The sequence below is a fragment of the Balaenoptera ricei genome, chromosome 17, assembly GCF_028023285.1.
Source record: "Balaenoptera ricei isolate mBalRic1 chromosome 17, mBalRic1.hap2, whole genome shotgun sequence".
Classification (NCBI taxonomy): Eukaryota; Metazoa; Chordata; class Mammalia; order Artiodactyla; family Balaenopteridae; genus Balaenoptera; species Balaenoptera ricei.
The window spans coordinates 58,099,874-58,113,893 of NC_082655.1; the positions used below are offsets into that span (position 1 = coordinate 58,099,874).

General features: G+C 40.2%; 1 protein-coding gene across 1 annotated transcript; it reads right to left on the reverse strand.

The window, feature by feature from the left end:
- Positions 1-8,835: 8,835 nt before the first annotated feature.
- Positions 8,836-13,198, reverse strand: FABP5 (fatty acid binding protein 5). The gene is made up of 4 exons (XM_059901982.1): positions 13,042-13,198; positions 10,519-10,691; positions 10,034-10,135; positions 8,836-9,082 (listed from the first exon to the last, which is right to left on the reverse strand). Exons 1-4 carry the CDS (start codon positions 13,118-13,120, stop codon positions 9,029-9,031), a joined length of 408 nt encoding a protein of 135 aa, XP_059757965.1. The 5' UTR covers positions 13,121-13,198; the 3' UTR covers positions 8,836-9,028.
- Positions 13,199-14,020: the final 822 nt, after the last annotated feature.

Sequence of the window (14,020 nt, forward strand, 5' to 3'; positions counted from 1 at the left end):
CTGCTAGAAATACTCTTCCCATTCCTTTCCTGCCTGGATCCTTTTCTTCCTTCAGGTTTTGAAGTCAGGGACTTTTCACCTTTATTCAACTTTGTATGTCCAGCTCTTAGCACAATGCCTGGCACATTGTAGGGGCTCAACGTACATTTGTTGAATTGAATGAATCAATCAATCAAACAATTAGTCCATTCAGACATGCTAACATTGGGATGGGACTCAAAGACCTCATCTGCTAATTAAGCAAAGCTAATACAATAAAGAAGAACTGACTTGTATATGAATTTGTTCTTGGTATAAAGAAAGTATTTCTCTTAGGTCCACAAAGAATGACTGCAGGTATACAAATCTATGTATAGTGAAATAAGAGACATGATAGAGAAGATGTGATTCTGTACTTGGCAAATACTCTGATGACACTTTAATAAAATTATCTCCTGGACATAACTGCCTTCATTAACATTGTGTTGCCTCATTCTAATCTGGTGCCTTGTTTCTTATTTTAATATGTGTATTTGTGCCCCTGATATGTGGACTTGAAACAACACCATTTTCCCATCAACTGCCCAAACAGAATTGACAGATTTAAATTCTCTGGGATCCTAGAATTACCACCTATTTCCAGAGTAAAGAATTTAAGTTCTCATCAGAACCTTCTACTGACATGTTAATCACTTCAACGTGAAATCAGAAGGTTTTGAGATTATCTCATCTGTGTCATGATGATTTCTCCAAGGTTTCTGGGTGTGGTATACACCTTGTAGGAGGATGCATCGTATAGGTCAAGCTCCAGAACTGGCCATTTTCCAAAAGTCTGCTTGTTCCAGAAAGAGTGGCATTTTTTTTTCTTCCTGTGCTTCTGCCCTGTGCAGCTAAGAGAGGAAGCTGAGTTTAGTGGTTAGTGCAATAGCCTGAGTCAGCAACCTTCATTTCTATATTTGGTTACGTGATTTGCTGAAAACCTTTGTCAAACCAACTCTGTCTAAATTATGAAAGAAGTCTTTATTCTCTTATATGTAACTTTTCTGAACTTCTGTGTAAACACTATTTTCATTGCTATGTTCTGAAACCCTGAAACATATTCCTGGGATTCTTTTCTCATATATTTCTTTTAGTAATGGTCTGGTTGGAGAATCAATAAATCAACAAAATAACCAAGCAAGAAACAAACTAAACTGAACACTAGGGTCTCGGTGGCATGCCCCATAATTTTCACACAACCTAGAGCCAGCCACTCAGATGAGAATGAGAATGGAGGCCCTTGGAATTGTGCCCAAGTGAACATCATGGCCTTGTGTAAAGCCCAGCAAATGAGAAAGAGCAAAACTACCCATCATAAATAACTTTAACTTTTCAATAAGGATGACTTTAGAACCAACATTTCCCTCACTCTAGATCTTTAATTGTATAAAGGAAAAGATGTGCTCCTTGCTAAAACAGTTAAATTGCATCTTGGGGGCAAAATATTTTGTAGGGTAGAAGTTTCCTTAGTCACGTGCTACAGCACTCTACCACTTTGTGAGGTTAACTTTGTTTGCAGCCTGGCAACTACTTGGCCTATGTTTTAAGGAAGGCTGAGTAAATGCTGTGGGGACCTATCTAAAGGGTAAATACTACTGTAAATGTTTTTTAATGATTTTATTACATTAATGTATATGAATGTTCATTGAACCATTGTTAATAACTGAAACTTTCAAAGACTTAAACATTTATCAATAGAAAATTGATAAAATAAATAATTGAGTTGAAGTAAAGTTAAATACTGTGAGGTTTAAAAAATGTGAATCTATATTTGTTTGAGTTTTTAAAAAAAACAAGTAAGCCAGCAGAATACTGTGTTTTATGTTCCCATGTATAAAATGTTTGGGGTCTATATGAACATAAATTTATAAAGAATTATTTCAATGCCTCATAACCAAATACTAATACTGATTATCTATGGAAGTGAGACTTCCAGGACTATTTATTTTCTTATTTGTACTTTTCTGCAGTATTTTCTAATATACTATTTATTTATCATTAAAAATACAGAGCAATTTGCATTAGGTTTTTGCATTTTTCTTATTACAGATATATAAGCAAGTAAATAAGAAATTAAACATCACCCCAATCCCAAGAGATAACCACTGTTAACATTTTTCTATATTTTCCTACATGTATGCACATAATGTTACACAAATGGGATGTGTACATAATTTAAAAATTTTTTATTTTATATTAGACTATAGTTGATTAACCATGTTGTATTAGTTTCAGGTGTACAGCAAAGTGATTCAGTTATACATATACATATATCTATTCTTTTTCAAACTCTTTCCCATTTAGGTTATTACAGAATATTGAGCAGAGTTCCCTGTGCTATACAGTAAGTCTGTGTTGGTTGTCTATTTTTAAAATAGTAGTATGTATATGTCAATCCCAAACTCCCATACATAATATTTTATAGTCAGGATTTTTTTTCACCTTAGAGCATATTATGAGGCTTCTTCCAAGCTCTTGTTGTTAGTCTTTTTACTTTTTTAAATGCCTGTTAGTGTTTTACTGTATGGACACATCATGATTATTTAACCAGTCCTCCATTTCTAGAAAGTTATGTGCCTTCCAATTTTCTGCTAATATAAATAGCACTTTGATAAACATCCTTGTAACAAAACTTTCAACCATTAGGAACTCTTTTTCTAAGACAAAGGAAGATGAAATCAGCCCATCTACCATCAGACAAAGGTCAATTGTTCTCTTTGTTGCCAAAAGTACAGCTCAGTCTCTCAGCCACTTCTGGATCCACAAATAGATACTTCAGAGCAAAACCAGCCCTATTAGCTGAACTTGTATCTCTGGATTCCCGGATCTACGCCAAGTAATTTCTCAGTATTTTATTAGCTCTTTGTCACCTTAAGGAAATTTAATATATATATATATATATATATATATATATATATATATATATATATATATATATATATATATATATATATATATATATATATATGTCCAGTATTTTCTGTTGTTTTTAGTAAGAAGAATTTCCAAATATCAAGTTTTCCATTACCGAGAGTGAAACTAGGGTATTTTTTAAAGTGCTCTGGCCTTTCCTACTTGAGACCCTCCATGGTTTCCCTTGACCCTCCGACAAACCCAAATCCCTAACTAGAAGTAGCAGGTCCCACAGGCTCTGTTTCCTACTCAGGTATCAGACTGCATCTTGTCCCTCATTGCTTCTCTGTCCATCAGCTTCTGTCATTCTGCCCCTTGTCTGCTCCACAAAGGGTTTTTGCAGTTGCCTTCCTCTGCCTGGAACACTATGCCACCAGACATTACTTGCCTACATTCTGCTCCTGATTCAGGTTTGGATTCAAACAATACCTCCCCTGAGAAGCCTTCCTGGCCATCCCATATAAAGTGTCTTCAAACCTACTCACTCTTTGTCATACTACTTGGTTTCATTTTTTTCTTGCTGCATTTATCACTCTATGCCACTTGTTTTAACTGTGTGTATTCTATCTTTTCTCACCAGAATGTCAGTTCCATGAAAAGGACCCTGGCCCTGCTCTATCTCATTCCTCATATCATGTGTCACAAGCACTTTTAAAAAGTGCTCTGTAAAAAGTATTATTATTTCCTTTTCATACATTTTCAAAGCATGCAGTGTGGGAGGAGGAGCCTGGGAGGAGATGGACTTGTTCCGAAGTAAATGTCCACGTATAATCTGGTGACAAGAGCCTGACAGACCAGATGTCAGAAGACAAGTTATTTTCCAGTTGCTGTGGGACCAGTGATGTGTCATCCCACCCTGCCTTTCACAATATTTCAAAACATGTGTCACTCAGCTTTTTAAACCACTTCACCATCTTCATCAGTTCTTCCTACTAACCCACATCACACGTGACCCACCAAACAGCAGTGAATTCTAAGAGGGCAACAGGAAAAAAGAAGAACAGTGAGTACATGGAACCCAGGGAAAATCTATAATTATTCTCATAAACTTAAAAGTGAATTTTACTTTGCTAATAGGTTCATCTGTACCATTTTAATAGAGACACAGACGTAGAGAACAAACGTATAAACACCAAGGGTGGAGAGGGGAGGTGGAATGAAGTGGGAGATTGGGATTGACTTATATACACTACTATGCCTAAAATAGATAACTAATGAGAACCTGTTGTATAGCACAGGGAACTCTACTCAGTGCTCTGTGGTGACCTAAATGGGAAGGAAATCCAAAAAAGAAGGAACATATGTATACATATAGCTGATTCACTTCTCTGTAAAGCAGAAACTAACACAACATTGTAAAGCAACTATACCCCAATTTTAAAAAAATAGAAAAAAAGTGAATTTTAAATACAACATTAATAATCATTAATTAATAAGCAGCAAGAATTGGGTAAGAGCCTCAACTGAGCTAGCAAAACTAAAATCTAGGTGCTAAACACATGGTTCTCAATCATTTTATGGTCCTAGCATAATTTCAAATACCAGAATTTTGAGAAAACAGTTGACGAGATTAAGACTCAAGAAACCGCTAAATTAGCAATAAATGCAACATAATTATACTAGCATAGAGCAAAGCCACATATTGCCTAGAAAGACCTCACAGGTGTGATGCGCCAATAACCCTGCATCCTTAGGCACTCATTCTGCTTGAAGAGAACAGTCAATGCCCTCGCAGCGCTCAAGGACATAATCCGAAAGTTAAGTCATCTCTTGCCCGTACATTTTTCTTTGGTGAGAATTTGACTTATGTTAAACCATTTGACTTGTGGTAAATTGTATCTAATCTGGACCACGTTCCACAAACAACTCAGGTCAAGTTCTGTTTGACAGACATTGCCTGTTGGCAGAATACTCAGCTATAGTAAAATAAATTTAAAATGTTGATCACAATCGGGCAGCCTAGCTCCTGGTGAGGCAGAGTGTCACAGCATGCCAGTTCAGAAACTAGACTGAGTTCCTTACTTCCTATTTCAAACATTCATATTCTACAGTCATCAAGTACACTACCTCTGGGGTAAGTAAATGACCTAATTAAGTCAAATGATTTGTACAAAGGTAAGAAATATGGTTTAAAAAAATAACATAAATTGAAGCAAAATCATAAAGGGTCTTAAATAATATTAAAATATGTTAAGTAGCCACAGAAGAGCCATTAATTTACTAATGAATTTATTCATTTAACAGATATTTATTGAGCATCTTCTATGTGCTAGGTTGTTTCCTAGGTGATAGAGAACACAGTAAAAACAAAGTCCCTTCTTCATGGAGCTTACTTTCCAGGGAGAGAGACAGATAATAACCACAAAAAAAATTTTTTTTTAAACCAAAAAACCAAGTAAACATATAGTTAGTCAGGATTGGTGATAAGGGCAAGGGCAGCATAGGGGAATACAGAGTATGCGGGAGGGGTGGTAGCAAATATACACTCTGGGGATGACTCACTGCTAGGGTGACATTTGAGAAGAGACTTAAAGGAAGTGAGAAAGCAGAGAAAGGCTGGGCAGCAGATTTCAGAAGGTAGATTGTTCCAGGCCGTGGTAACAATAGGTGCAAAGGCCCTGAGGCAGGAGCACAGCTGTGTCAACAATGGCCTACTGGAAGGGAATGTTTGGTAAGAGAGTGAAAGGAGAAAAAACGAGGAGGAGCGGAGATGTTGGGAAGTTGAGAGAGACAGGCAAGATCATGTAAGACCTCTGCAAATACTTTGGCTTCGACTCTGAATGAAATGAGAAGCCAGTGGAGGATTCTCACCGGAGGAGTGACATATTTAAACGTGTATTTTAAAATGATAGCTCTGGAAGAATAAAAATGCAAACAGGGAGATCAGGGGAGAGAGAACGGTGGAGTCTGAATCACGGTAGTATCTGTGGAAGAGGTGAGAAGTACTTGAATTCTAGATACTTTCTGAAAGTAAAGCTGAAATCATTTGCTAGTGGATTAGCTATAGCATGGGAAAGAAAGAAAGGAATTAAAGATGACTCGAAAGCATTTAGCTAGAGAACTAGAAAAATAACACTCCCATGGATTGAGATGAACAATACCACAAGAGGAGTAGGTTTGGAATCAAAATAAGAAACTTGATTTTGGAAAACATGAGGTTAGCATCCTGTGCTGTCCAAATCAGCAGTTACTGACCATATGTGGGTATTTAAATTTACATTTTAATTAATGAAAATTAAATAAAATTTAAAATTCAATTCGTCGGTTGCACTCGCAGTATTTAAAGTGCTCCATACCCACCTAGATGGGGCTAGTGCCGATGTGTTGAATAGTGCAGATGATACACTGCATTTCCATCACTGCAGAAAGTTCTGTTGGGCAGTACTGGAGAGACATTAAGCCTTTACTATGTGCTGGGCCCTCTGCAAAGTGCTTTACCTACTTTATCTCATTTAACATTTAAAACAACTCTATGAGTCAGGCAATGTTGTATCTTTTACAAAGGGTATAACTACAGTTCAGAGGAGTTAAGTAACCCTGCCCTAAGTCACACAATTCTTAAAAGGGTAGAGAGCCAGAATTGGATTCCAGGATTGTCTGCTTCCAAAGCCCAAACACTAAATCATCACACTAAATTTTAGAGATTAAACCAGTTTGAAATTAAACGTGACATCTATAGGGAAACGTCCAATAGGTTATCGGCAATAAAGTGTTGAAGCATAGAGAAGAAAACAGGAGATCTGATAGATCTGGGTGAAACTCAGGGAGTGAAACTCCCAACACATGCAGTGTGTTGTAGAACTAAACAGAACACATTCCAACATACTACCAGTTAAGAGAAAACAAAAATATTCAATGAAGGCACTAGTTTATACCTTTTGATAAGGGGTGAAATGATGTTAAAGGATTGTTTAGCAGAAAGAAGGGCTTGATTGACACTACATAATATGAAGTTGAGCTACATTTGTTCTTGTTCTACCCAGTGGTTCTCAACTAGGTATGCTACCATACCCTTAGAAGACATCTGGAAATGTATAGGGTGTTTGGGGTAGACTGATGGGTGCCATGGGCATTATGTGGCAATGATCTTAGGACACCGACTTGCCACAGCTCAGCACAATGAAGAAAAGTTCTCTCACCCAAAATGTCCACATCTCCCCCCATAGAAGAAACATGGGCCTACCCTTCCTCTAGTAATACTCCACTGTCCATAAACTGAAGCAATACAGACATTAGAACATGGTGCTGGTTGCACAGGTTTTAGTCAGATGAATCTGTGCTCCAATCTGTTCTGACTCGTACTAGCTGTATGGCTTGGTATCATTACCTAGACCCTGAGACTTAGTTTTCTCATCTAAATAAGGCAGAAAACAATTGTTAATACATATCATTTAGGGTGGTTCTGAGAATTATAAAACTCTTAAAAGTACTTGGCCCAGTGTTTGGTTCAGGGAGTCATATAAATGTACACTATTATTAGAAGTGGAAAAAGGGGATGAAAGAGGAACTCTAGTATGGAGACGAAAATAAACAAGATGGAAATTCAAATAGAAAAGGAAGTCTAGAACAGCACTGTCCGACTAAAAATATGGACCAAAAAAAAAAAAGGCCAGCACATGTAATTTTTTTTAGCACATGTAATTTTTAAATATTCCCTAGCCACATTAAAAAAGACAAGAAACAGGTAAAATTAATTTGATTAATATACAATATTTAGGTAACCAACTGTATCCAAAAATATTATTTCAACATGTAATCAATATAAAAAAAACAGAGGTGTTTTCCATTTTTTTTTTTTTTTTGATATAAAGTTCTTTAAATCTTATGTGTATTTTACTTACCCAGTGCTCATCAGCCACCTGGGGCTACAGCTATATATTGGACAACACAGAGCTAGGGTATCAGTGAGTCCAACTCTTTCATTGACTGCTAGCTTTCAGTAATTAAAGATTCTTGCCAGCTAATATTTCAGTGCATAGAGAGTAGTTTCAGAAAAGTCTCAGTTATTACATTTAGGGACTTTAAACTCAGGATCTTTATACCACTGAGAAGAGGCAGTGCTGTAGAATGAATGATTGACCAGTCATGAGTGGACTCCACGAGTTGTAGGTTCCCACTCCAACTCTCCTGCTTCCTATGTCCTTGAACAAGTTAGGTAGTCAAAAACCTGTTTTCTTATTTGCAGCACAGAGATAATGTTACTAGCTCCCCTAAGTATTGTTCTGAGGATCATGTACATAGTTTTAGCCCAGTGCCTATAGGAATTTCTCCAGATGTGAATTGCAGATATTTGTTATTTGGCTTGAGAAATAGGACAGGAGTCACTAGAATTCTAGTTATTCTTTATATATACATACAAGTATTTCATTCAGAGCTCAATTACTCTTACGGCTTTTGTTAATGAGCACACTATTTGCTTTCAAAGCTGAGTGTTTCTTGTCACAGTGAGTGCAATGATTTGTCCTTGTGTTCAGACATACCTTAACCTCTGGAAGACTGCCTGGCACATGGTAGGTCCTCAGAAAGTTTATTAAATGAATTTCTGGCTCAGAATTCCTGAGTAATAGTTATAAGCACACTATTAAAAGTATGATTATTAGTCAATGATGGTGATTTAACCTTTATTTTAATATTTAAATTATAAAGTTTATTTATGTAGCTATTTTTCAATGAGAACAGTCTCTGCCACAAATTTAAGATTCTTGAGTTGATACAAAGTTCAAATAGCATAGGGCAAGATTAATGATTGGTAGTTTATTTGCCACAGAAGTAGCTCTACATATAAATTACTAAAATATAATCTCAATATGGTAACCTCAAGGCTACCCCAGAATTTATTCCATCCATAAATGTTAAAACTCATCACTAAATTCCTATAAAGCTTAAAAAAACATGCAAAACTGGTATAGCACAAACAGATTTATTTACTAACCAAAGAGATGATCCTAATTAAACCAACACTGAAATAGTTAAAGTAAAATGTTTGTGATAAAGATAATTGAACATAGTAATGAAAAACAAAACAGTATGGAGATTTGCTCATTGAACTGAGCTTTTTCATCCTCGCAGCTTCCTATCCAAAATGATGATGAAATTTTTACTCTACTTTTTCATAGACCCGAGTACAGGTGACATTGTTCATGACACATACCTAGGAGAAAGAGTGATATTAGAAGAGTCAGGTTAGTCTTACATCACAGAGCAATGGTAATAGTTAAATGCTAGGACCACAATCCTACAAAACGTTGTAATCTACTTCATAGACGAAGAAAATGCACTTTAGGATTCCTGGGTTTGAAAAGCTAGAACCTGTTATTTTGCTTATGACGTGCATATGCTTAACTGAAAACTAAATATTGATTTGCAATATCTAAACTATTCATTCAGTCTCAGCAAATACTATTCCTCATACTGAAGAAGCAGAAAAACGTATGCCCAAGATTATATAGACATTTTTTTACAAATTGAAGGTTTGTGGCAACCCTGCATTGAGCAAGTGTATTGGCGCCATTTTTCCAACATCATTTGCTCACTTCCTGTCTCTGTGTCACACGTTACTAATTCTCACAATATTTCAAACTTTTTCATTATTATTATATTGGTTTTGGTGATCAGTGATTAGTGATCTTTGGTATTACTATTGTAATTTGGGGGCAGTTATTAGCAATAAAGTATTTTTTTAATTGAGGTATGTATATTGTTTTTTCAGACATAAGGCTATTGCACACTTAACATAATAGTATAAACATAACTTATATGCACTGGGAAACCAAAAAATTCACATGACTCACTTTATTGTGATACTCAGTTTATTGCGGTGGTCTGGAATCGAACCTGCTATATCTCTGAAGTGTGCCTGTACTGTAAATGTAGCAGCAGAGCATGAACTAAACCCAGCTCGTGCTACATCCTCTAGTACATCATCTCACTTCTCTATCTCTACAAAGGGCTTTCTCAGTTATTAGTGTTTTGTATTTACCTTGTTGCTTTGCAGTTTTTTTCTTTCCAAACTTAGTTCTCCTGCTCATGATCAGTGATACAGAACACCTATGTGAACTATGAATTCAAACAAGAAGCGCAATAAGATATGTCAGACACTTACCACCATTAATTTTCCATCTTCCAGTTTTCTTGTTATTGTGCTTTCCTTTCCATCCCATTCCTGACGTTGAACCAATGCGCCATCTGTAAAGTTGCAGACAGTCTGCCAAAATAAAGTATACTTTTTAATCTTCCAAAGCACAGTAAAAGAGAGTTTCTGTGACTCATAACCTCCTTAACCAACATTTTTTTCATCTTTTCCCTTCCGAGTCTACTTCATTAGCCCATACTGATTTCATTCGTAATACAGTTTATGCTTTTCAATCTAGATGCACATAAGAGATACGCACTCTTTCTCGTGTCCCTTAAACTATTTTTACAAAATAGACTACGTTGTGAAGCTGGTACTTTCACTAATTTGTCACAACTCAATTCATAAAACAACTTGTAACTTCTTCATTAAGTTCTTGCCTGGAATCAGTAAGACTGTTATTAATAGAATCTATCATTCTAGAAGCTTCTGTGATATTATAAGTTAGGACTGACCTGAGTTTTTCTGCCATCAGCTGTAGTCTCTTCAAACTTCTCTCCCAGGATGCAGGAAAACTGTGTTGTTTTCAAAGTGCTCTCACTTTTTATGGTGAGGTTTTTACCATCAGAAGTGATGATACAGTCCGGTTTGGCCATTGCACCCATTTTTCGCAGAGCTATCCCCACTCCTGTAGAATGTTATATCATGTTAAACAACAGGAGGACCAGAGTTATAGTTTACATAATAAAAGCAGCAATTCAATTGTAATCACTATGCTGTGCATATTTTCACTTATTCACTTATCAATAACAACCGTGAACACATATCCAGTGCTCACCATGTGCTCATACTTGACATATATTATTCATGGCAGCCTTACGACAACCTTGTGGAAGGGGGATACACTGTCTCCATTTTACAGATGAGAAGATGGGGCACTGATGTAACTTACTCAAGCTCATTCAGCTAGGGAGGGAGGGGGCTGGGAACCAACAATGCAGGCAGGCCGTGGGCCTCCAAATAGCTCCACCACCATGCTCTGCTGGCTTTCAGAAAGTTAGGGAAGATATCTGAACTTCTACAATGTCCTCAATTCTGCCAACCATTGTATTCTATGACTCCAGCACACAGTCTGGCACATAAAAGGCCCCTGATAAATATTTGATTAGCAGACTATACAAAATCAACATTGATCCTGAGATACTCAAATTACACAAAGTTTTAAGAGTTAACTGCACAATCATAATGCTAGCAAACAGGAAAAATCTTACCCTCAAATAGAGTAAATATTTCAGAGCTGTGTAACTCAATTACTGTATTGATATATTTAATTTATAATCTGTGTATTTCCCCTTAATGTTAACATTTAGTAGGAAACTTAGCTCTAGGCGAAATCTCAGTTTCACAAATGAGGAGATTCAACCTAAACAGAGTAACTGACTTGATGATGAACACTCAGCCAGGCTTGAAATGTCCCCGTGAAGCCTTCTCTTTTGCCAGCTCAAGGCTGGTGCCTTGTTTTGTTAGAGTCATTATTTATTCTCACTTTGGACAAATAAAGGGCTCTGCTCTTCCTCCACCTTGATTGTTCTCTAATGAATTGAGCCTTGACAACCTTCATGACTCCAGAACTCTGGAAACCAGCCATCTGATAAACACATTTGCTTTCAATGGGCAGAGAAACAGCCTTCTCCGGCCCTCACACATGTGAACAAACACAAATGTGTTTCTTCGATTTGAGCACGTTAGGTGGCTTTACTCACAGGATCATAAAGACACTCAAGATTCACCACAGAACCAGCCTTAACCAGACACTGTCTTGCATAAAGGTTAGTGAAGGTGTGTTTCTCAAGTACCTCAGGGCCTAGGTCTTTGCAGTGACTTCTGCACCAGAAAGCAGGCATGTTAACATTTGTGGGAGGGCGGCTTCTAAAGCATCCCCACAGCCCCAGCAGTTGTCTCAGATAGGATCTTTGCCATGCTTCACCATCCCACTTCCTAGGGGCCTGTGACAAAGGTTCATCTTTGTTTGCCAGTCTACCCAATGTCTCAACCAGCATGCAATCGTTGTCACCGGCTCAGGAAAAAGACAGGAGAAAATTCAGCACTATTTTGAGTGACACCTTGAATCTTCCTACAGAGACTCATCCTTCCTTGGAAGGCTTCTAATAAGTCAAGTGCCTTCTGCAAAGCCACGGCCATCTTGGATGTGGGAGGAAAGCAGCCGCAGGAGGGACCGGCAGTTTCTGACCGCGGTTTCCCAACAAAGCCTCTCTGCCTTCCACCCTCTAGACGCAGAGGCCAGGGCCGCGCCCCACTGCCTCCCCATCCCCGGCTCGTCCCACAGGCCACCCGCCAACAGGGCAGCGCCGCCAGTGCCACGCCTCTGAGCGCCGCTCTGGGGCGTGGAGGCGAGGATGCCCCGATGCTCCCGGGGGAGCCGTGCCAACCCAAAGGGCCCGGCGCACCCGGAGAGGGCGGGTGGGGGACCTGCGGGGAGGGGAGATGCAGCCGAGAGCGGAATGGAAGCTGAAGCAGTAGCCCGGTTCAGACCCTCTAAAGGGTTTCTGCTAGAAACCGCGTCCCGGGAAGAGGGAGGGGACCCCGCGCGCCATCTAGGAACAAAGATGCGACACGGTGGGCAAGGCGAGTGGGTGCGGCCACGACGGAGCGAGTGCGAGTGGGAGGACGGGGGCAGGATTAGGGAGGACGAGTCGTGGAGGAAGAAAAATAGGGAAAGTTAAGAGGGCTGCCTGAAGGGGTCGAAAGAAGTGAAGTTTGGGGTGGGAGGGGGGTGAGCGCGCCAAAGGCAGGGAGCAAGTGCGGTGGCGCCCAGGGGAAAGCAGCAGAGAGCGGGGCAGACCGAGAGGCCCACGCTCTCCCCACCCCTCGCCCGTGATGGAGGTGGAAGAGGATAACGGGGTCGGGGATACGCAGCCAAGCATGCCCAGCCTCTGAGCCCAGCACGCCGAAGGGGACCTAGGGACAGACAGACACGCACGTGCCACGTTGCAGCGCCGCATGGTGGGGAACCTCACCTACTTCCTTCATGTATTCGTCAAAGCCTTTGCTCTCTACTAAGCACCATCTTCCTACCAGCTGCTGAATGGTGGCCATGGTGGGCGCGGGCGGGCGAGCGGGCAGAGTAAGCGAAGGAGGGTCGGACGCCGGGAACCTGGCGTGCGGACGCCAGCCCACCGCGGCTGCTTTATAAAGGCGGAGCGCGCGCGGGGCGGTGCCCGGCGGCCAATGAGAGGAGCGCCTCTCCCGCCCCCCCCCCCCCACCCCGCCTCCGGGCCTCGCTCCCGGGGTCCAAGCGTGCACACCCGCTCCACCTGTCCCGGCCGCGAGGACTCCTCCGGCGCCTCCTGCAAGCAGGGACTCGCCCGGCGCGCCCCACGCCACCCCGGACGCCAGCCCCTGCACTTTCCCGCGCCTCCTTACGCCCAGGAAGCCAGCGGGGCTACCGGCGGACCCGGCCCGCCTCTCCCGGGCCCACTGATCCCACGTCAAGCTGCCGCCCTTCTTCCGTTCAAAACACCCCCAAAGAATCGATTAGCCTTCGCTCCGCTCCAATGGCAGGAACTGATTGATCGGTAGTTTGATTGATCGATTGATAAACTTCTTTGCCTCACTAGTCACTGCTCGCAGACAGGGGGCAAACCCGCATCCCACACCCTCCTGAGACAACCCGTTCTCCCCACCCTCAGGCCACTCCCGGACCAAATGGGGCCTCAGGATGGGTGTATACCTAAGTTGAGTTAGACCATTTTATCAGAAAGTGCTGGGTGGATGGAGATGTCCCAGGAAGTTGGTTTTCCAAACTCAGACTCTGTAGCAGGTATCAGCTTAAGTGACTGCCACTGCTATTAAATGTTCTCATTCGAGTATGTTTTATTATTTATATTTTCAGTTTCCCCTCAGGCTCCCAAGTCTTTAGATTCCAGGGCTTTTCCTCTTCACCTTTAATCATAATAATACCCTGTGTTTGTATGTAGAACGTTATACTTTTCAAAG

What these genes read in the sequence shown, in the direction of transcription:
- FABP5 (XM_059901982.1), bottom strand. Translation starts at nt 13,120, where the DNA reads ATGGCCACCATTCAGCAGCTGGTAGGAAGATGGTGCTTAGTAGAGAGC. An exon ending in CGAATACATGAAGGAAGTAG is followed by an intron (nt 10,692 to 13,041) that starts GTGAGGTTCCCC and finishes AACATTCTACAG; the next exon opens with GAGTGGGGATAGCTCTGCGA. An exon ending in AAGATGGAAAATTAATGGTG is followed by an intron (nt 9,083 to 10,033) that starts GTAAGTGTCTGA and finishes TCTTTCTCCTAG; the next exon opens with GTATGTGTCATGAACAATGT.